The 24,991-nt window shown below is 32.3% G+C and overlaps 1 protein-coding gene and 2 non-coding genes across 3 annotated transcripts; 1 reads left to right on the top strand and 2 right to left on the bottom strand.

Annotated features, from left to right (window-relative positions):
• The first annotated feature begins 931 nt into the window (after window positions 1-931).
• LOC126859197 (small nucleolar RNA U3) lies at window positions 932-1,146 on the top strand. The gene has a single exon (XR_007688777.1). It is a non-coding gene; the product is annotated as a small nucleolar RNA U3 (small nucleolar RNA).
• Window positions 1,147-3,527: 2,381 nt separating this feature from the next.
• On the bottom strand, window positions 3,528-3,742 carry LOC126859196 (small nucleolar RNA U3). Its single transcript, XR_007688776.1, has one exon. It is a non-coding gene; the product is annotated as a small nucleolar RNA U3 (small nucleolar RNA).
• Window positions 3,743-6,005: 2,263 nt separating this feature from the next.
• On the bottom strand, window positions 6,006-23,725 carry LOC126859032 (protein dissatisfaction). The gene is made up of 9 exons (XM_050609925.1): window positions 23,651-23,725; window positions 21,513-21,593; window positions 20,975-21,136; window positions 9,281-9,455; window positions 8,363-8,567; window positions 7,690-7,815; window positions 7,352-7,594; window positions 6,923-7,004; window positions 6,006-6,338 (listed from the first exon to the last, which is right to left on the bottom strand). The coding sequence occupies exons 1-9, from the start codon at window positions 23,658-23,660 to the stop codon at window positions 6,085-6,087; spliced, it is 1,338 nt and encodes a 445-aa protein (XP_050465882.1). The 5' UTR covers window positions 23,661-23,725; the 3' UTR covers window positions 6,006-6,084.
• Window positions 23,726-24,991: the final 1,266 nt, after the last annotated feature.

Raw genomic sequence — 24,991 nt, 5'->3', positions numbered from 1 at the left:
AATTTTCGTTTTCTAAATAAAAATTCGAGATGAGCCACTTTGTGCGCACGCGCGTTATATTTCGGTTAATTTGATCAACAATAAATAATTTATCAAATAAATATTGACAATATTTTTTGTTAATATAGATAGAATTATTGTTTAATTTTATTATTGTTTGAATCATTAAAAAAAAATTAGATTAGATAATAATGAGTTATATAATTTTGATAATATAATTAGTTAATTTGCTATAATTTTACCAGTTGAATTAATCGATGATTAATTTAACTGGAGTTTGAAATGGCCTTGTGGTGAAGTAACTTGGTTAAAAAAACGTTCGCTAAATATATAAGTAATGCCATCTATGAAAAATAATTAAAAGCTTTTGAGAAATCTAAGTATACTTTGTACTATGTATCGATAAAAAGAATATTATCTTTCTCAAAGAAACAGAGATGAGATTATAATTACATAATATAATTAAATTATATTATGTAATGAAACAAATTTATAATAACATAAGTAAAACTAGTAGTAAGTAAGATAATTAATACTATGAGTATTTATTATTGTTATTTAATACAAAAAAATAATAACACTATAAAAAAATAATATTACTTAGCAATAATATAATAATAATAGTGAAATAATATATAATAATAATAATAATGATTAAATATTATAATTTTACAAATAACGAAACTAACAATTTCTAATATTAATTCATACTGTTTTAATTACTTATGCTATTGCAAATTTGTATATATGACAGCCTTTAATGTGCATCAGTATGTAACGTACATTAATACATCCAATCGAAAGCTCTATTAGATTATTTTGGCTTAGTCTCTGCTTTGGCCACTAGAGGGATACGACGCTAAAGTGTTTACTCGGATTTAAAATCCAATCACTCACAGTATATATATGGCACGGACGACAGCAAAATTTTAAGATCATGCTTCACAGGATCAGTTCTGTAGGAGTCGATCTCCTTTTCCCTCCCTAACACGGGAGTAAACGTAACCACGATGAGGAGAGATAGCTCTCTTCCTTGAGCGTGAGAACGACAGGGTTCTCGACTTGTTTCGAGATCTCTGTCATCGATGATCGTTCACTCTTTGCACTCAGTGCAAAGGGGATGGGAAGTTGAGTTTTCTGAGTGGTTATACCTAGTAAATTTTAGATAATAAGAAAATCTTTGCAAAGTAGAGAGGTGATTAATTAATTCGGTATGGAAATTTTACGTGCACGTTGTATATTTTCAATTCGCTCCCATTTGCTCCTGTGATACTTACAAAATGTTATTCACCGACGATCGGTCATATCACATTCTGTAAATTATTGAATCTCTTTTCTGTACATTGAAAACTATAATAACCCACACATCAAGATTATAAAATAATATAAATGATATATTTTCAGCTTTCTCGACATTTTTTTAGGTGGTTTTTTTAAATTTTAAATAGAAAAAAAATTTTTTACATATATATTTTTTAATATAAAACTGTTTTCTCATTTCGTGAAATTGATTTATACATATGAATCGCAGAGAATTCTATCAAAAGTAGCCATCTCCTTTTATCTTTTAAACTAAAAGAGATAAACCATATAAATATATCAAATTAAATAATTTAAACTAAATTATATTGTGTGAATATAAATAATTGCTTACAAAAACTATCCATGTTAATGAAGTACGCATAATTTTTTTATAACAATGTGGCTATTTCAACACAATATAATAAAAGTTGTAGCGCTATTTTGAACGAATTCAACATAAATGTATGATTTAATGTATTTTATATATATGAACTTTATCAGCTTAAAATATCGCAGCCGATTTCTATCTTTTCATTTTTGGTCTTACGATAATTCTGACTCGTGCGTTAGAGATTCACGTATGACGTATGTTATTCGATCATAATACTCAGTGTACAAAAAATATAAGAAATCTATTATCAATGAAATTATGGAACAAAATAATTTTTTAAATAAGTTTCTTATTAATTATTTATTTTCTAAACACGAAAGAATTTCTTGATATAATTAGTATGAGACATTAAGATAGAATAATATTTTTACAATATTATAATAATATTAACAATAATATTACATACGCACATATACAACATTAAAAATGCGTCAGTCCATCAATTTTATTTTATTCGTGCTTATTGGGATAAATAAACATAATTCTATATCTACATTTTTAACAAAATCTTGAATTAGTATATTTACAAAAATAATAGTATTACTTTGTAACATTTTATGTATCATGAATTGTAATGGACGATTTAATTAAAGATTTTGATGACTCTAATTTAAAAGAAAAACATATAATGAACTGTGGACGATTTAATTAAAGATTTAATCTTATATGTAATTTTTAAACTTATTGATATAAAGTATACGCTTTTCCTATTATTTAATTATTTTTTATCTATTAAAATTGTAATATTTTTTGTACACTGAGTATTATGATCAAATGATAACATGACATACATCAATCTCTAACGCACGAGTTAGAAGCCACATCTGCTTTATCACAGGGCCAAACATGAAAAGATAGCGTCACCCGCGATATTTTTAGTTGTTAAAACTCGTTTAATATGTATTTACATTAAGTCATATGTCGTTGTATGTATTTCAAAGCGCAAATAAATATCGCAAATATATTGAAAGAAAACATATATGTATGCGTGCGTAAGTTTCTGTATTACATCACACGATCACACAATGATTACAGAAAGAAAAAAAGAAATATTTACAAACCGGTTGACGGTTCTCTTACATCTGAGATTGACAATAAACAAAAACAAAAATTATCATAAGAAAAAAATATTCTTAAATATCACGCATAAAAAGATAGGGAAGTTCTTGCGGAAAAATAATGAATTGGAACAGAAACTTGCATTTGTCAATAAATGTTCACCTTTTTTTAACGACACGGTACAAGTGTTACGTATTCGTTTATTTCTATCGTTTTTTTTCGTTTTATTTTTCATTATCTTCGTAGAAGACAAAATTTTACAATTCAAAGTGCGTAAAGTATGTATCCGGATCATTTTCACGACAACTAACGAAACGATAACAGATACCGCGCAAGAGTGGCATCTCGTATTTAAAAAGAAATCGATATATCGTTCTTATAATGTTTAATAATAAATATTCTTCGGCTATCTCACATATATCATCGAGACAAAATAACTTTCGCTTATTTCATCGTCTGCGATTCACTTTTCTTTTCTTATAATATTATTAATTAATTATGCAATTGATTTTGCAATATATACTTCTTTATTATATACTTCTCTTAAACTTCAGATCTAGTTTTTTCAATGTACAGAAGAGAGTCAAGAAAAATTACAGAACATGATATTAATCGATCCGTAAGTGATTAAATTTATTTTAGTGCGGCAAATGATTTATGATGCGAATTAGAAATACACATATAACATATTTATGCAAAATATAAACACCTATATTTAATAATTATCTCTACCTTGCAAATATCTTTTTATTATCTTTAGAATTTATTAGATATAACCACTCAGAAAGCTCAACTTCCCATCCCCTTTGCACCGAGTGCAAAGAGTGAACGATCATCGATGACAGAGATCTCGAAACAAGTCGAGAACTCTGTCGTTCTCACGCTCAAGGAAGAGAGCTATCTCTCCTCATCGTGGTTACGTTTACTCCCGTGTTAGGGAGGGAAAAGGAGATCAACTCCTACAGAACTGATCCTGTGAAGCATGATCTTAAAATTTTGCTGTCGTCCGTGCCATATATATACTGTGAGTGATTGGATTTTAAATGCGAGTTAACACTTTATCGTTGTATCCCTCTAGCGGCCAAACCATATATATATATGTTATCTTTAAAAAATTCATAAAAGCTTACAAATATAATACTTGTATTAAATTTATTTTATTATTATTATAAGTTGTATGTGTGGGGGGGGAGGGAGAAGTGTGGGAGTGTGTGCGCGCGCGCACAAAGCTAATTAATTTCATGAGATGAGAAAAAGTTTTATATTGAGAAATATGTTAATGAAAGAATATTTTTTTTTAGAAAGAATATTTGTGATTAGGGTTAAGACCAATTTTTTTATAGTTTTAAAGTAAAGATAATTATAAAGTTGAAAAAATAACTCTAAAAACAAAATAATATAGTAAAAAATATAAAAGAATACAGTAAAAAATATATATAAATAAAATATTATTCTACTATTACACACACAAAACTCAATAAATTATAATATTTAATTTTTTAAAAATATAATGTAAAACTTATATAAATGTAACTCCGAAATAAATTATTAATAATTATTAGTAATTTTATTATTAGTAAAAATATATGACTATTTTATATATATTACACAATAGATATAATAATGAGACGAACTTTTTTTGTTTAAGAAATTGACGAGAAGTTTAATATACATATATTAGAATAAAATGTTACAAATGTATATTTGTATGAGACATTTATTAATACAGAATAAAGTTCATCCTGTATGCTACAATATTACGTAAGCAGCTATAACAAATTTGATATTTTTATTAACAAAAGATTTGAAAATATATAACAATTATATCATGGAGTATAACTTCACATCTTAAACTTTAGCACTCATTTTTTTGTCCATTTCTTTCAACATTATTTGTGTTAAAAGATCATATTGCGATCAAACTGATTTTATAAAATCATATTATTTTTGTAGAAGCACGATATAAAAAATGATATAAAAAAATTAGAGCACCATTATTATACTATATTGCCTTTTTACAATGCTTTATGAATTGTATTTGCAATATTTTTATCGCTTACATTATTTTTACGTATCATAACTTATTTTTGTATTGTATATATGTATATATACACACACACATAACATATACGATGCGTTTATTCTATATAGTTATATTTCAACAAATCGAGTTGATTTGATATACACAATGGGAATCATAGAGATACATGGTATAGATTATATCTCAATTATTTCTCTCTTTGTAAATCTCGTGTACAATTTTTGAAACAATTCTACAATTAATTGTACTCCGTCAACTGTTTGAAATGCTGATTAAGAATATATTGTTAGAAAATAATTACTATCTCAAATAAAATATAAATTTATAGAATAATAAAGTATCATTATTAAGCGAAAATAGGCATATAAAAATATGATTCTTAAACAGTATTTATCAAAACAGTAAGATAGAGATAATTTTTGTAACAAATGTATATGTATATTCTTGCGTTAGATTGGTAAAAAGTAAAGTTTAGTTTATTTTCTAAAATTTTTGCGATCATTGGATAAAGTATTTGAAATATGCAACAAAAAACACAAATAATTTTATTATTTTTTTCTAGAGCTCGTAATCCTTCAGAATATTCGAATTCGAAAAGCTAAATTCACAAGTTAATGTTCGATATGCAAAGTTAAGCTTAATTTTGTCCTTGTATTTTATTTGGCACATGCGAAAAAGAAATATTGCAAAATTGTCATAATTATTCGATATGTATATAAGCAATGATGTAACTTTTGATTTACTTAGAAGTGCGACAGTATGAATAATGGATAGTAATACATGAATCTTTTTGTAAATAGAATATCTAATATTGTCAGAAACATATAAACCAATTTTCTTATTTTCTTTAATATTTAAGCATCATGTTTTTCTCTAAATGTAAAATTAAAAAAAAAATAATTTTAAGATTATTATGATTTAATTATTATTAAAAATAAAAAAAATTAAACGATTAAAAAAACTATTCCAAAAGATAACAAATTGATACCTTATGATTATCTTTCTATAAAAAATAATTGACAATTGATAAGAATGATTAATTTAACAACAATAGTACCGAAATCTCACATTACGACGGGGGGATTTGTTAAAACAATTAAGTAAATATTTTTCATTTTATATATCAGGGCTATACTTCAAAATCGCGAGAATGAACGGCGGAAGAAATTTTTATTACACTCTATCGTTTGCTATATGTAAAAGAATCGGAAGAGTTTTGGAAAGCAGCGAGGGCTCGCTCTGGTCCTGATACATTTATATAACATGTGTACGTACGATGTGCAAATGCACTTCAGTTGATATATTTCTCCATTTGATACATATCGACTAGCAAACGCGAGATTGGTATTTCTCCGATGGTTTCGTGAAAGAACAAACGTTCGACGGTTTTGGAAGAGACGCATCTCAGATATCCGACTAGAATCATTAACCTGCCAATTCTTCCTGGCTGCTGCGGATACCGTGACCTCGTGTAATCCACTAAGATACGTTGTGCTTGATCCTGCAGTATCTCAATCGGTTGGATCGCGTGTAGTCCCACTGTTTCTGCGATTCATAAAAAGAAAGGAATGTATGCGATATTCATCTGCATTGATGCGACAAAAAATCGATCAAGACAATTATATAATAATAATGATAAATGGATCAATTATTCGAAAATAATGCAATATTCGCCATTGTTTAATAATTTCGAGATATTGCAAGATACATCGTAATAATTTCGAAATATCGCAAGATGTATCGTAATAAATAATATAAAATAAATAAATAATAACAAATCTCATTAATCTTATTAATCTTAAAACACTAATACCATGTTAACAATTGTTACTGCTTACATTCCTTGATCATTTTATTTCTAGAAAAATTATTTAAATGTATTATGTAATTTCAAACATTCTCCAGCTTTCAAATAAAGACAAGAAAAGATTCAAAAAGAGGTATAAATAAAATGATAGCATATTGAACATTCTTTTAGAACTATTTTTCACTTTTCTTACTATTCTCTAAGATAAATGTATATTTCCTACTTTTAATGATCTTATAACTTACTAAATTTATCATGTTTAAAAATATTTGTGTCGCTAATAACTAAGTATAATGAAATTGCATCTAATATTTTTCTTTACCTGGCGTAAATAAAGCCACCGCCTTCATGCAGCCACACTCGCCGAAATCGGGAGACAATTGCCTAAATCGGCATATTATAGCCTGAAATGTAAGAAAATACTTTGTTAATGTAAATTTTCCTATTTAACAGAGATTCTAAAAAAAAAATTATTATTCAAAAATAGCGAAACAGAATAAAATCACCTCTTTAAATAAATAAAATCACTGCATTCGTACATCCACATTCCGCAATATGATTTCGTAACAATACTCTAATAAATCGACGTCTTTATTAGTGGGTGGATGTTAACATAAGCCGGATAAATCAAAAACTGAAAGTAACGAAACGATATGTCAAAAAATGCATTTGTCAAGAAGATGATTTGTTCAAAACAATTGTGACGGTGATCGTTGCGATTTACTATAAATGGGATATAAAATTGATAAACCTGAATCAGAACGAGTTCTTGATTCGTCAGGTTGTCGTCTGTAGGGAGTCTGCTGCGCACTTGTTCATCCTCGAGGAGCGCGGTGATGTCCCAGGAAACGGACCATTGCGCCAAATGTAAAAGAAACAGTTGCGTCCAGGATCGTTCCAACAGCAACAGCTGATCATCTTTCGATATCGTTTGGAAAGGTGGCAGACATCGTACCCATCTGACAGCCATGAACAATAGTCGGGCCGTTGTTTCCTATGTTATTAATAAATTCGTGAAACATAATAAACGGATGATTGAAAGAAGCAAAGAGACATAAAATAGATGCGTTTAAAAATATTTAAAGTTACCTGTAATATCTCCCAGGTCGGACTGAAGCTCTGTACTGTGCCCGTCGGACTCTGACTCGTTTCCGTCTCCATCTGCTCTATTGGATACTCCGCCGTGGGTTGCAATCGCGCATTCCAAACTAATTCCTTAATGCAAAAAACAAGCTGTTAATTTAAACAATAAATGCATAATTTTCTTACATAAAAATCCAAAATAATAACAATAATAAATAGTAAAATAACAGATAGGTATGATAAATGATTAATAATTTGATGTTTGTTTCTATGATTATTTAAAGAAATAATATGTTTTTAAAAAAAAAACAATGCAATACTATTAAATTTTAATAATAATAAATCAAATAGATTATATTTACTAAAGTTCCAATACGTCATCATTCATTTGCTTAATTTTATTATTTTTTCAAGTTTTCCAATTTTAATTTCATCTTGAAATAACACATATAAAGCCAAAACAAATCTAAATATTGAATTGATAATTAAATTGATGATTAAATAATTGCATTACTATTATACTATTTTTATTATACAAACAGTTAATATGTCACTCACGTCTCTGCGTGTATCATTTTCCCGTCGTTTAAATCGCGAAATAAGAACTCAGCGAACCGCTCGTCTTTATTAAGTTTGCAGAAACGCGAGGGCGAGCACACAAATTAGCTGAATTACTTACCTGACATTCCTCGGCGGACATTAGTATCTGCAGAAGGGGAGGCTGAGGCGCTAGGGAGACAGTCGTGGCCGCCTGATAGAGGGTCGTGGTCGTTCGAGGGTGCGGTAGAACCAGCGGCACGGGGGATGGTGATTCCTCCGGTGGTTTCTGTACCAGCGCCATCGGTCGAGGGTAAGGCGTGAATCTTTGGTCGCACCTTAACCTTCTACAGTAATAACCCTTAACTACCTCACGAAGAGTCTCAAGTCATTTCATCAAGTTTTATCATGCTTGTACATGAAGTACCTTATCGCTACTGCATTAATATTCAATGGCCGAATTCAGAGGATTTATTGCGATTTTTTAATATGTCCGCGTGAGATATCTTTATAAATAATCTTTAAATTAAAATTTTGTTCAAAAGAGATTTATATTAAATATGAAAAATATGGTTTTGTTTTTTTTGTTAGCTAATTATATAAATATTATTGAAGCTTGGATATTTTCACATTAAACAAAACTCAACATTAAATTATTTAACCATAGAATCATTAATGTAGTATATATAATAAATAAAACATTTTATATTATATTACAATACATATATTATATATTGTTTTTCAAACAATGTATAATAAAAAATGATAGTTTTATCTTTAACACGAATCTAAATAATCACCATGTATAAAATTTACACTTATAACATTAATAGTATTAACAATAAATGTAAAAATTAAAAATTATTTATCTCTTTCATATTTTAGTTATATCTATGATTTAATTATTTATCTTATTGTTCATTGTCATCGTTATGTATATCTTGATCTTATACGCTAATAAGACTACTGTTTTGATAAAATTAAAGCAAATTATAGTATGTATAAAATTTAATTAAATTAACAATTTAATTTATAATATAATTTAGCAAATGTTACACACCTGTGCGGTGATAGAACATACGGGGGAGGGAGTGCTGGTCTTAATCGATCATTGTGCACCGGGGTTGCGGAATGAGGGGATAACTGCGTGACAATCGACGACTGTTGCTGATGTTGTTTCTCCGAGATAATCGCGTGGGGTTTCGGTTTCCTCGGTCCGCGTTCATGTTGTACTGCTAAACACCAGTTATAACGTAATTTAAATATTACTTTTGACGTCTGATATCGCTTCGAGATTGCATCATGAAGCTTTACATACATATAATTAAAGATTACTTTCTTAAATTTATTTCTTCCTATTTAAAAAAGAATTTTTTAACTATGCTTAACTATATTAATATTTTCATGTACATATATCTGAAAAATTATTTTGTATTATATCTGTTATGTATTTTCTGTTGTATGTATATATTTTATATTATTCTTCTTTAATAGAGTTTATTACAATTCTGCAGAAAACATAAGATTATATAATTAATTTTTTTTTTCAAATTGGCAATATGAAGATAAATGCTCTCTCAACCCTTTTCAAAACACAATGAAAAATATTTTTGTGCACGCAAGCAGACGTGCCCTCGGTTTTATGGCCCCGAGTGATCGAAAGTCCGTATCTAGGACTGCCTATCAATAATATCGGCGATGGACTTAACGGTGGGAGCGAAAAAGTGGGCGCAGGTTGCGCGGAATTGAATTCGGGGTATAACGCGCGTTGTAGGTCGTTCGAGATGTACGGGAGCTGTATATCCCGTGACCCGTCAGGGGAGGGAGAGGGAGGAGGGGCGAACGAACAAGAGGTCGAGAGGCAAGAGGGGGATGAATCGCGGATGAAAGAGGGTGGTGTAGATCGGATGTGGTGGCTGGCCGGGCGTCAGCTTCCACAGAGCTCGATCTTTCGAGCGTGGCTACAAACTCAGAGAGAAAGAGATAGAGAGGCAGAAAGCGAGGAAAGGGCGAAGGACGTCGAAGGGAAGGAAGACAGATAGAGCGAGATGGCGAAGCGTGAGCTGCAACTGGGTGGCAAGCACATCATCATTAATGAGGCTGAGCGGATAGCAGCCGCGGATTCCCACGTTCGCACTGGCGTCGCAATATCTCCCCTTTATCACGCATCGCCCCGTCGAGAGAAATACTTCGCCACTGGCGCAACGAAGAATTTCTTCTCGCATCGGGACGCGTCACCATTTCAACGGCAAAATCCAATTTCCGCAGAAAGTGTGGTGTATTAAAGTAAACTTAGACTTTAATACGCTTCATTTGCTGTATTTGGGGGATCATAGTAGATTATGTTTTCAATTGTGAATTTATTTGACAAATTGATTTAAACTTTTTTTCTCTTTCTGTAAGAAAATGCTAATTTTATATTATTGTCTTAGGTAATTGTATTAAATAATTTTTTTTTATTTTTATAAAATTTTACTAAAATTAAATTCATATATCTGAGTATTATCTTGCATATTAGAATTTAATTTCGTTCCATTAACGATAAGAGGATATTTTTATACACATTTCATTCGGTTATCATGCTTTTGTTAAAATCTCACTGTAATATCGAAACATCATCAACAAGTAAGCTGAGATAGGTATGAGGAATGGTATTTAAAATCGAGGCAACATTTCATATGTGCGCGGATGGTATGCATACATGTAGCAAAAAGAAGCGATGCAAAATCCGCTTCGGGGTTGTTTGCTTTATCGAGCAAATTGGCCGTGCACATCGTAACAAATATTATTATTTTCCAGGAGTAATTGTTCTCTCAGCGGTGAGCTCCCTTGCCAGAAAAAACCTGCCCGATAAAGACTTGTTTACTTTAAAAACAGTGATCTTTATACTATACGCACAGCAGCGATATTACTCTTCAAAACCAATACTATTTATATATCTTTATCCTTATATGTTTTTTCATATAATGATTACGATATTAATGATATTATGTATAATACAGAACAGTTCTTTCTCTTTGAAAAAGTTAGAAAACCGAGATTTAATTATGAATGTATATAATGTTGAAAATTGTAGAATTTTTACGGAACTTCAAAGGCTTACATAAGATATTATATCTTTTTATATATCACACAAATAATCTTTAATAGATGTTTAATTTGAAAGACTAAAATAAATTCTCAATAAAATTCTTGACAAATTGCGTAAAGCTAATGAAATCTTTGTGGATATTTTAATTTAGAAAGATTAGGAAATAATAATTTCTTACATTCGCGAGTATATTTGCAAAATATGCATGAAATATTTAATCGCAGATCTTAACGTTAATTTTATCGCCTTTTTTATTGAATATCCTCGAATCAAAAGCGAGAAATGATCCGTTTTTCGCAGCCGTGGCCATTAAGCTCGCCTTTTTCGTACAAAAGCGCTTCGCTTTACACAGCAACTTGCGATCAAGAAGGAACATTTTGTCGCTCTGTACGCATCGTTGCTCAAATACAGAGCTTTATAGCTGAGCGGCTTACAGCTCGGCGAAGCGAGAACGAATGTGCGTCAAGGGAAAGCTCTTGGCATAAAGAAACGAACAGGACAAATTGATCTCTTAGCCCCCCCTCCTCTTTCGAAGATCGATTGAAGATTAAGTTGCAATTATGCTTGTAATTTATTGGCCATAATCTAAATATGCTGAAATCATATTCATTTTCGCAAATTTTTTCACGTAAATTAAAAAAACTAGATTCTTTGTATTTTGTAACATGTTTATATTTTTTTTTTTGTACGATATCGGCATACGAAAAAGAAGATTATTCATTTATCAATTTATTAAAATAAAGTTTACATATCGCAAAATTTTCCCAAGTTCTTAAGAAAATGATTTATTATTGCAAACTCTTGAATTTTTTGCGCGTCAGTGGATTAGACGAGCGATATTCGCAAATATGCACGTATCCGGACAGCGAATGGACACGGAGACAGGGAGGGATTAGAATCGCACATGCGCTGGAATGGACCGCGCCCTGTTTCCTTTTCATCGTTCGTGATTCCACTCTCTTTATTCTTTCTGTTTCTCTCTTTCCCACTCACTCGTGCACGTACACATATACATCATCTTTTTGTGCACTTATAAACACACGGCCACCGTAATACTCTTGGCCGGCACGTGTGATCCACAATGCGAGTTCCCACAGTGGAGTGGCGTAGGTGTGGGCGCCTTCTCTCTCTCTCTCTCTCTCTCTCTCTATAACGCTCTCTATACGCATACATATACGCATAGAGAGGCTTCCGTTTTAACATGTACTACACGTGTGCGCTGTATATGTGTATGATATGCATGTGTGTGTGTGTGTGTGTGTAGGGCGCACGCGGTGCTCACACGGGCCGCGGATCACGGGGCTCACACTCTGTATCCTGCTAAACGGTAAACCGATCTGTGAACATTTCAGCAGTCAGCGATCTCGAAGGCTAATCCCCAAGTGAATGGGGGTTGATACATGGACGACGCACTACCAACACCACCATCGCCATCGTCGGCGATCGTCAACGTCATCGTCGTCGAAGAGATCGTGAATCGCGTGCGATACACGTGTTAACACTTCAGGGAGATTTTTCATGTTTATTTGAGGGATACGCTTTTAAAGGGGTGAGGCAACATGGCCACTTTCTAACAATGCCATTTTAATTAAAAATTTAATTACAAAATTTTTAAAAATATCAATTTTTATATTTATTTAAGCATTGTTAATGCGATGTCAATATCAAAATGTACGGAGATGTTACTTTTTAACTTTTTGACTTTCTATACGGAAATTATATACAAGGAAATTATAAAATTATGTCTAAAATAATAGTTCCGTCAAGTTTCAATTTTATGTTAGATAAATAAGTATAATTTTTGCGAGACAAAAGCAATTTTGTATAGAATTTAAATCTATGGAGAGAACCGTACTTTGGGTAAATAATATAATTATTTTTGAAATTACTTTTTACAGGAATTTTATTTAAAAAAAAATGTGCAAACTTGCAAAAAATCTGCAAACTTGTTTCAAAAGATTTACAGATAAAAAAAGCCATGCTATATATGTATGGACACAGACTGTATGAATAGGATCTATTTTCACTTGCATCGTTTCTATCATTCGGAAAATCCTATGCGCCCCGTTACACGTGTATCTGCATACGTCACAAAGCGTATGCAATCAGTATGTAATATCACTCACTGTTCAGTTAACACCTTCCCTCGACCAATCTCGTAAATCAAAATTCCGTGAAACAAGATCAGTCTGTCAAAATAAAATACATATGCATAAAGATAAGGATTGTGCCTCGAGATTCATCGGTTTACGTGGCATTAAATTAATCATATCCTCGATTACTTCGAATATACGTGTCATGTTTTCGCCAGAGAAAGATAGGTGAAGAAAGAAAGAATATAAAAATATATTATAATAAAAATATATATAAATAATAAGCAAAAAAAGCTATCAATAAAATTAACGATATCCACAAACTTCTTTTTAAAACTTTTTTCTTAACTATCACACTATTTTCTCAATATACTTCATGTGACAAATATATAAAAATTAAAGAAATTTTTATATTAAATATTGTAGAAAAAAATTATATAAATATAATCAAAACTTTATTGAGAATTTAAAATAAATATACGCCATAAACATTGACTGCGTAAACAATGTTTCAATAACTTTGTAACATGATATGGATACTTATTTCTTTTATATTTAAAATAGACAAAATAAAAAAATATATAAAATAATTTGGCAAGCAATAAATAAAAAATATATTTTTGTTTACGTATATAATATTACAAATTCATTTATCGTAGTTCTTATTACATAAGGTTTACTATTTAATGATGTCCGTAATATTTAAACATGTTATGCTTGTCTCGCAGCCTCTTTATGTTTTATCTAATATAAAAAGTAAATAAGAACATGCATATTTATGATACATTTTCAAAAAAATGCATACTTTTTTAAATTATTTTATTAATATAATTAAATATTATAGGACAGTTTGATATTTTAGCGGTAATTTATTTGCAAAATTGTCCGAGGGAGAAATGTGATTAAACGTATTCACGTGCGGATCGAGAACTGTTCGATTGTGAATGACACGAGGCGAGAGAGCCGCAGCCTGTGATAACCCGCGGATGTAATTCTCGCATTTATGCGAAGCCGGAGACGATCAGGGTACCGGGACCGGGTCGTTGCAGTTCCTCCGGGCGTGTTGGTATGATGACAGGTGACGATCAAAGCCCGGCTTAGCGCAACGACCCGTTTCGTCCGCACACATCGCGCTCATATCATGCGAGGGAGGACGCGGGTGCGTTCTCTCTTCTCCATTTCTCGCTTTCTCTCTCTTTCTTTTTATCTCATTCTCTCCCGCATATACTGGGCATCATAAATGTCATTTCGTTGTCAGATAGCAAATCTCAATAAAATACATCACGCGTTAAATATTTCCAAATATATATTTAAATTATGTTCAAAATATGTGCAAATTTTATGCACAAGGCAAAAATTCTTCATTAATTATTCTAATTAATTTTGATGTATTTTTAATTAAAATGTTTAATTTATATGAAATTTATATAAATATATAAATATTATTAATTTTATAATTCTTAAATTCGCAATAAGCGAGATTGCAGCGAAAAGTTTATGAAAAATAACTTGATAAATGTATCCAAGATTTGTTATTTTGTCATAAATTGCGATAATCATCTCTGATAAATCGCGTGATTACTGACATTAAACCAAAGATACAATTATGCAGTTTATGAAGAAGCGATTACTTAAATACAGTTTATAATTACAACCCCCCCCCTCTCCCATAAAACTTTAAAAAATTCTTATAATTTAAAAAATATTTTTTAAAATAAAAAGAAAAAGATAATTTTGGCAGCAGTTTTACTTAATTTTCTTACAATTTTTCATGCGCCGCGATATTTATTTACACCAAATGTCAAATATTAACTATCGTTTACTGCTTCGTATTATTTATATTTTTTTCAGCAGGAATAGTTTTAATTTCAATATCTAAACGCGCGTTTTTTTTTCTTTTAAGATAGGCTTGTCTAATGGCATTTATGATGTCTACTGTACCCCCTCGCTCTGTTCCAGGCTCGCTTTACCGTTTATGTGGATGGATTGATGCTGCCCGTCGCGTGTACGGCACGCCTCGCTTCGTTGCGTTACCAGCCGTCCACTCTCACGCGACTCCCCCTGCGTGTTGTCACTACTACTCACAGCCTCCGTGCAGAGCCGGTCAGAAACATTGCGGGGGCACGTAACAATTTTCCGGGAACAACTTTTCGGGGGTCTGTTAAATGATTCACAATGAAATGTACTGTGCTTTAAATATACAAATATAAATAATATCCGGAAATGTGATTAGTAAGAAATGAATCTCTGTGTAAAAATGAAATTCTTCTCTTAAATTATCTACTTCTTTATTGATGTATTTCTCTGAAAGTATTACAACATTCTGAAGCATATTGAAAAACTCGATAATGTGTTAAGATCCTTTTACTTTTCAGAGGTTTGTTAAATGATAATAAAATGTATTGTGCTTTAAATACACAAATATATATAATAACCCTGAAATATAATTAATAAGGAATGAAGATCTATGTAAAAATAAAATTATTCCCTTATTATCTATATTTATTAATGTATTTTTGTGTAGAAGTATTATAACATTTTGAAATATATTATTTTGAATAATATATTGAAAAATATATGTGTATAATATATTAACAATAAGATTTTTTTAGTTAATATTAGTAAGACAAGAAGCATTGTTTCTTTCTGCTATACATTTATCTACTGTTTTTATAACATTTAGATAATATATTCCGTTTTCCATACAAATTATAAAAGGAATTAGTAAATTTATTTTACTTCAAATTTTTGAAATTTGCAAAATTTATTTAAAAATAGTTGATAAACTTTGAAGATTTAGAGATCAAGGTAGATGTTTTGCGTCTCCTCTTGAAGCCCGATCCTGTCTTTGTGTGCTTTTCTCTCTCTTTGGCGTACTTTGCTTTATCGTTTCTCCTTTCTATTTTTCTCGATCGTGCTTAAGTGCCATTTGCCAACGTAAAACGCTTTCGCGTGCGACTCGCGATACGTTCAGAAATTTTTGTATAAAACATGCAACGATATTATATTCTACGCGATTGGGCATTTAGATGTAAAAAGAGCCTTAAAAAAAATGTTGCAGCTTTTCAGGAAATTATGTTCACAACTTTTTATTTTTCTAAAACGATTTAATATTTTTATAGAAACGGATGGCGAAAATAAGTCTGCGTATGATGACTGAAAAAGAAATTAAAACTGCTACTTGTACTTAATATTAAATAGAATGTTTACTTAGGATCGCCATGATAAGATTTTCAATATTATTGCAATTATACGATTAAACGTTGAACTTTGTACTTCAAAAATAAAGAATGCTCGAATAATTCCAATTTATAACTGCCAAAAGGGGCAAATATCTCGGTACGAGCGTCTCGATTTAATTCCAGTTCAAAGTACTTGATACTTTTAGAAAGGGTGCTTCCGAATTATGAACGGAAACAAAGAGATTTAAAGTTGGAAGTAACGGGCCGCGATCGATTGGGCATGAAACGAGGCAAAGTTTGCAGATCCAAGAGTGTTGGTGGATCTGAATGTGTGTACACTGGAAATAATGTTGACCGTACGGGTTCCGGGAAAAGTCGTGGAGCGTAGAATTTCATTGGCGAGTCGTCATCTTTTCTGGTTTCGCTTTTAGTTTAACTTTCTAGCAAAATATTTAAATAAAAAAAAAAAAATTGGAAAGACTTTTCCAATCCTTTCATATGTGATTGAATGTGATTTTTATAATAATTCATCAGTCTAAAATTTTAATTCATAATCTAAAACTTGTACAAAAGAAATATATTTTCGATGCAATATTAAAAATATTAAACTTGTTAAAAAATAGTTTTTAGATAGATTTTTAAAAGTAGAGAAGTAAAACTAATAGATAAGCATCTAAAAGTAGATATTAAAATAGTTCTCTTTTAAAAGTAAAAGATATTAGTGCTTCCTATTTTTTGCAGTATTAAAAGATTTATAACTCTTTTCCGACAAACATTTTTTAGAATGTAAGTCTTAAATGCATGTAATTAATATTATCACTTTCAAATTCCATTATACTCTGATAATTTATTCTTGTAATATTCATAATCATTTTTCAGAATCTCAAATCTTTAACAATCCTGAAAGGACCGCGAGCATAATCCGCAGAGTTAGAGCGCAAAGCATCAACATTAAAAATGCAGTACGTCGGAGCTACGGTTTATTCCCTTCCCGGAAGTCCTAACGATCGCTAAGAATTACAGATCCGCCATGGTAAGCCGCTCGGTAATCTTCCAACATCATTTAACGCCATATTTCGCGTAATACATACATATATATATATATATATATATATATATATATATATATATGTGTCTGTGCACACGGAAATGGGAAGAGGAAGGCGGCATTTCGCCGGCGCGGTACGCCAACACAGACGGATAATATCGCGCGGGCGGGAACGAATTTTCGTGGAAAGAGGAAAGCGCGTCGATTATGTCGGGGGTGTGAGCGCGTTAGAGGTTTCGGGGTTGTCAGCGAGCGGATGATTGCGCGCCTGCGGCGTCACCGCGCTTCGCGATGCGCCGAGTACCACGTACATAATATATAACGCGCCTACCCACCCCCGAGTGGTCATCTACATTTTATGGGCTCTTCACAACGTTTTCCCCCATCAGTCAAGTTTAGGTAGAGTTATATTTTGTTATTGCCTTTGTCGCGTATATATATTAAGCAAACATACATATCAAATATGCTCGTGGAACATATTTCAAATAGTTATGTTATATATTGTCCTCATAAATGTATTATTTTCATAATATTATTTAGTGTTATGTTAGACATTACACTTTGTGTGTAATTTCTGGCTAAGAAATTTATCTCTGGTCGAAATGAACCTCGGCATCGTTATTTATCGCTTAAAAGAGCTAGCTAATCTTTACTTCAGATTCGCATTGAATGACGCGAATTATATTAGACAAACTTTAGATTCTAAGGATTCCAGATATAAAATGTACGGTGAGAATTCTGGATTCGATTTCTTGATAAGTTTATAAAAAATATGTATATGTTATATATGTTAATAATGAAAATATTAAGAATAAAATAAGCTTTACTTTATTTTCTTTTTTCAAATCTTGTGCCAAATTAAAAACAGTATATATTGTTTGATAGTTAAATTGTTAAATTATTTATCGCATGCGTGATATTATCCTGAAGATTTATCAGTGATATATAACGCCAATGTGATAGCAAACGTGAGTTGAAGGAATCAGTAGAATAATCTTAAATTGATCAGCCGCGTGTTCAAGAGTTTGCCATTAATTACTAAAATAAAACATATGATTTAATTAATAATATAAACAGATCTGTGCCGCAAATACATTTAATATTGAATATATTTACTTATTTATTATTATCTTTATTATTATTCTTATATATGTATAGACAGAAGAAAGAGAAAAAGAAAACTCGTACAAGTTATTTACGGATCTACGAAACGAAAAATGCCACGACGCCATTCTGACGTCGACTATACGTCGGCAATTAATCACGGCGTCTAATTAACACCGCCAACAAAGTACGAGTAATTTCGAGACAGAAGCGGAGAACGACGTGGGAGAACGTTAACGTGTACAAGTGTCTTCGTAAAGATGTGGGAGGAAGCGGAGGGGAGGAAGCACCGGTGTTTCAAACCCCTGTGTGGAGCCTCCTTAACGTTAGGAAGCTCTGCCACTAATTGAATCTCCTCTCTTACTCGCGTCTGGAGCCCCGACAACCGCTGGGAACCGGAGCACCCGTCCTGCATTAAACACCCCCGACACCCTGAGCACCCTCATCCCTGCCGAGCGGTCTCGTATCGGCCCCCTCTTTCCCTACCTTCCCTCCCTGCTGACAGTCCCTTCCCATTCGCCTTTTCTCTTTCCATCTCGCCGTTACCTCTCTCCACCTCTGCAGAATCCAGCCCCCGCTAAGCGTTCCAGAAAACGAGCCTCCGCCGCTGTTATATCGCCGTCGATGGCAAGGAACATCGACCCGTGTACATCTAGCCCATCCCGTATAACTCTCATGCGGAGAAGATCAAGCTCGCTTATTTCTAAATATTACTAGTTAAACCGAGAAGTAATGATTAAACGCGGAAGAGTCTACTAAAATACTAACATAACGTGCAGATTTCTTGTATGTTTGTTTGGTCACAAATAATCTATATGTCCCCCGATAACTGTCAAAAGAATTAAATTACGAATAGTATAACTCGTAATTGTTGTCTTCTTTTAACTTATTTATTTAATTATAAATTCTCAAATCTTTAAATTTTTTAAATCCAATCTTTAATTCTCAAAAAATCGAAAAAAAAATTGTAAAAATTTAGATTTTTTTTAGAAGCCATCATATTACTTATATTTTTATATATTTATGTTGTCCAGATTTATGTATTTGTATTTCAATCTGAAAACTAATCTTTATCTTTTTTTCAAAACTAGAAGTCAAAATAGAGTTATTACTTGTTATTGTTGTTCTTTTTGTATCCACGAATAAGAATGTGCATTCAAGAACAGAGGGTAATACTTGTATAAATTTGAGGTGCATATAAAAATAGCTAATAGAATGAATTTTTAAATTATTTTGTATTATTTTAAACTTTTAAATATAATTTTTTAGATTAATTTACGCGTGCGCAAAGATTTAATTTTTAATTTTATTTTATACTTGAATGTGTATGTGTGTAAATATAAATTAACGTTAAATGTCAATAATGTGATCAAATGCTTTAAGAAATATGATGTCAACTAAATGAGATGTAACAGAAAATTGAAACGTTGCATGACGATGCGCATCCATTTGTGGTACCTTCAGCGTTAGGAAGAATTTCCCATAATACTGTGAGTAATAGAGACGAAATAATATTCAATTGATTAAAAATGACGCACATTTAACTAACTAAAATGACATATCATCATCTAAAGCTTTTGCTTTCATTACAACAAAATGATCCTACGATTCAGAATTTATGTTAGAATTTACACCGATAACGCATGAAGTGTTCGAGCGTGATTAATGCTTTGATAGCCCCTTACGAAGAAGTTTATTTAGGAGGGTCTGGTTGTGACACCAATAGTTACAGTCGATTTCTTCGTGGTTTATGTGTGGCTTTTCGTGAAAATACAATGAATTCGATGAATGATTCTTGAGTCGTTACCTTGACTAAGTGTAAATTTATCATTATATGTTTCATAAATTAGGTCTCGATTTATTAAAAAAACTACCCACAATTTTTTTCAAAAAAAATTGTATACATGTTTGTTTATATATAGAAAAGACTATAAATACTAAAAATATTAAAATATAAAATATCAGAAATTTTTAATAATATATAAAATCTTACTAAAAGATATTAGTTTTGGCAAAAGTTTAATAATTTAGCAAATATGCTATTTATGAAATAAGTTATAAATAATTTGTAATACTGACGATGAAATTTACATTATTGGAAATGACAAGAATATAATAATCTTGCTTCTGTGCATTTTTGGATCGATTAATTTGTTTTATTTATTAATCAAATCCTTAATGCGCGTAGATAGAACAATATAGATAACGTTAAAAATGTTAATTTGTGGGTACTTACCGTCTTTATTCATGTTAGCTTCAAAACACTTAGCAAGACGACAAGCACGGCATTGATTCCTATGAGTTTTGTCGATTGGGCAACGTCCTTTCTTAGCACCCTGGGCCTTGCAGATGTATTCTCGATTGCTATGTATGCTTCGCTTGAAAAACCCCGAACAACCTGGAAACATAACAAAATTCGCATATAACGACAGGGCTATTATAAATGCTGATCACAAAAATTTATTATTGTTTAACAATTTCAAATATTCAACAACACACTTTAACTGAGGAACCATGCTTAAATAAGTAGAAAAAAAATAAAATTTATATTTCTTTGAGAATATTTATTAAAATTATTATTACAAAAAAAATTAAATCTAGAAAAAGAAATATTATTATTCCTTTGTTAATTTTTGACAGTTTCAAGTTTATGCATAATTTGATTCATTTAACATATAATGAAATTTTTCTACTAAAATAAAAAAATTACAAAAAAATTGAAAGAGAGAAAGAGAAATAGTTTTATTTCACAAATATATTATAATAAATATTACCGTCACAACTGTAGATGCCGTAGTGTTTTCCGGAACTACGGTCACCGCATACATCACACAGTATATCAAGTAATCTGTCTCCTACAACAAAAAAAAAGAATATCATTAATATTCCATACAATTAATTTCTTGTAATCACTTTCCTGAAAATAGTTAAAAATGCAAAAAATATTTTATATCTTCTTACATATATTTCTAAAATAAGTTCTTTAAAAACAAAAATAAATAATTATATTTAATAAAAATATATTTTATAAAATAATCAAAATCACAAAAATATGACAAAATGTTATTTACATATGACTGTATTTCGTAAAACAATGAGGCGAGCGTCGAGAAAATCGCATCTAATGTTTAGAAAATCGCATCTAATATAAACATAAGATTCAAACTATTTAAGAATTACATCAATTATGACAAAATAATCATCACATTATAGAAAGATAGATTAGTTATCAGATTTGTACATTTACATTACATATTTTACTATTATTTACATTACATTGTGATGAAATAATTATCAGGTTAAAGGAAACCAACGTTAAAGAACTTCCGCGAAATCCCGTTTAAGAAAAGTGAACGGGCCGCAAGAAGATCACCGGTGCTAATCTGTTTCCCCCTTTTCGTAGGAACCCTAATCGTCCTAATGATCCGCGGCAAGAAAAACACGGCCATGCCTAAGCCAACCAAAGCCTTCCTTCCCCAGCCTGGGGAATCAACCGCCTTCGCGTCTCACACCCAACCGGTCTAACCCGATCAACCCAGGTTACTTCAACCCCAACGGATTACCGCCTCCGTCGTGTACGCCAGCGCGTCTTCGACTTCTTCTTCTATTGAATCGCCTCTGTTGTCTCATACAATGTCCGCTGTTTATGATGCGCGTAAATTAAATTCGAAATAGTTAAGAACTCGATTTCGATATCGTCGATTAACTCATCGTCTCTGATTCTTCTTTCAATCTTCTTTTTAAATACTTTTTTCTTCCATCGTGTAATTTTATTATATTAAATATTATTTTTATATTCCAAATTTTTTGAATTTGTCTATAGATATACTTTGCAAGCGATCTGGATCAAAAATAATTATTTCCTTTTTTTTTAATTTTTATAAATTTAAATTTTATAAAATCTTAAGAAAATAAATAAACAGAGATGTTTGAGTTTTCAAGAAATATTTTAATCACCATTTTGTAAAATAATTCGCTGTCGTTTTAATGAAAACTTCGGAAATGTTAAGAAGTTAAAAAAAATATACTATATTTTATTTGAAAAAAAAATTTATAATGTATAAAGTTTTAGAGAAAAATAAAATTTGTAGATAATAAAATATTAATATTCAAACAACGTCTAATTTAAAAATATCGTAAAGTCCTTAAGACCTTAAGAGATATCTTATTTCTCCATGCCCTCTTTTTCTGGAAAAAATGTATAAAACACAATCAAACATATAAATAATATGATTATAATATATCTCCTTTGAAGATGCATTTTATCTTGTTTATTCGCGAAATCGCGAAATATTCTCTCATTGACAGAAAACAATGCACGACTTTATATACATGTCGTCCATGACACGACAGTTCGTAGGTTTTCAAGACACTTAACATTTTCTTTTTCAATATTTTTATTTAAATATTAAACTCTTTAAATTAATTTAATTGTAATGCGCACAATTTTTCAAGTTACAATAATCGCAATTCACTTGTAAGCAAATAGATATGCAAAAAGTTTTAACATCCACTGTTAATTACCTCTCAATCGCGCTACACAATTTTTCAAATCCTGAGAATTTACTATGACGATTTATCACTAAATCCTTAGAAATCTATTAAGTATCGACCACAATATACATAAAATGTTTCCTATCTGCAAACAAATACTTAAATATGTTAAAAATATGTTCGAGTATTATCAATTGCATCTTGGATGCGGTACACAGTTTTCAATCGCCTCTTTCGCGCAGTCTTATCACAATCTCTTCGTATGCGAAAGGAGAGTTGCAATTTAAATGAAAAAATCACTTTCACACATCGCGCATCATCCCGCATCCTTCGAGCGATCATATCGCACTAGCTAACAATAAGCCGCGTGTAAGGGTGAAAAGCGAGAGAGACGGCAAGAGAGTCTTGGAAGACTGACCTGTGCCCATCTCCTCCGCAACTGCTCAAAAGTCGAACATCGCCAGAGAACGCCGTACAGCCGAGCTCGTGGTCCCGACGCGGCGCCGAGGAGGTCGCGCGAAGTCCCGAAGCATTCTCCGTGACGGGATGGCTTCGAGCCTCGACGTACCTAGTCATCTCTCTCTCGTCGGGAAGGGCGTACTCGCGTACTCGCGTCCGTGTCTATGTGTACATGTATTTGCGCGCGCGCGCGCGCCCCCGCGGGTGTGTGTGTATATATATATATGTATATATGTATATATGCGTCTATATGCGTCTATATCCGTCCGTGTGTATGCGCATATATAGGGGTTGTTGCCCGACTGGCTGCCGGAGCAGCTATTTCTCCTGTCCGTAGCCACATCACGGAGAATCATGGGTCGTTCCCCGATACGGTCGACATGATCCGGTGGTAGGCTTGGCGCGAGGGGCGATGGAATGAGAAATATTGAGGGAAAGGGTAGGTAGGTAGATAGGTAGATGGGTGGATGGTTGCCGAGCGCGAACCAACACACCGACGCCAATTCCTAAACGACCGCGACTCGCGGCGAGAAGGCCACGGTGATGGCGTACCGGGGGTTACGTCACGCGAATCCACGCCGTAACACCTCTTCTTCACCTCCGTCACCTCCGCCGTCGCCGCCGTAGTTGGCACGTTGGCCTACACGTACGGGAGGGGTGCGTTGAACGGCAGCGGGGGTGGCGGGACAGACAGGGTGGGGAATACTAGCAGCGAGCTAGCGACTAGACTCAGCCCGGGGACTTGCTGGCTGAGTGGCTGACTCGACTATAGCGGGGTAGCGCTAGTTAGCCATCGGCAACTACGGGGCGGCTCCCGGAGGCCACGTTGTCAGACGGCCGTTACCACTGTGTCATTGGTCGACTCCACCCACAACGATGCGAGGGGTTGAGGGTGAATGCGCCAAGGGTTGAGGGTGAGTACGCAAAGGGGTGGTGGGCGGCGCCAGGCAAATCGACGACGCTGATTCGACGCCCGGTCACCAGTCGCGTCGCGCCGACCAATCGACAATACGAGATTAGGGTGGCTGACGACGGCGTTAACATCTGCCTTCCGGCAGCGGCTATTTACCAGCGACACGCTAACGGCGGCGTTGCTTTTTTATGGTATAAGTACAGAGTATATATGTGTAGGTTGGGCAGATAGGTAGGTAAGTGGAAAGCTATCGGGATGGAAAATGGGTACAAAAGTAGGTAAATAAATATGATAAATAGGATAGCTACGATCGACAATTGCATTTCTGTGTAAATGTTATATAATTAAAATTCCAGGAATTTCAAAGTGTGTGATGACAAGATCATA

The sequence above is a fragment of the Cataglyphis hispanica genome, chromosome 2, assembly GCF_021464435.1.
Source record: "Cataglyphis hispanica isolate Lineage 1 chromosome 2, ULB_Chis1_1.0, whole genome shotgun sequence".
Lineage (NCBI taxonomy): Eukaryota > Metazoa > Arthropoda > Insecta > Hymenoptera > Formicidae > Cataglyphis > Cataglyphis hispanica.
This window is presented reverse-complemented; position numbering and strand designations above follow the sequence as displayed.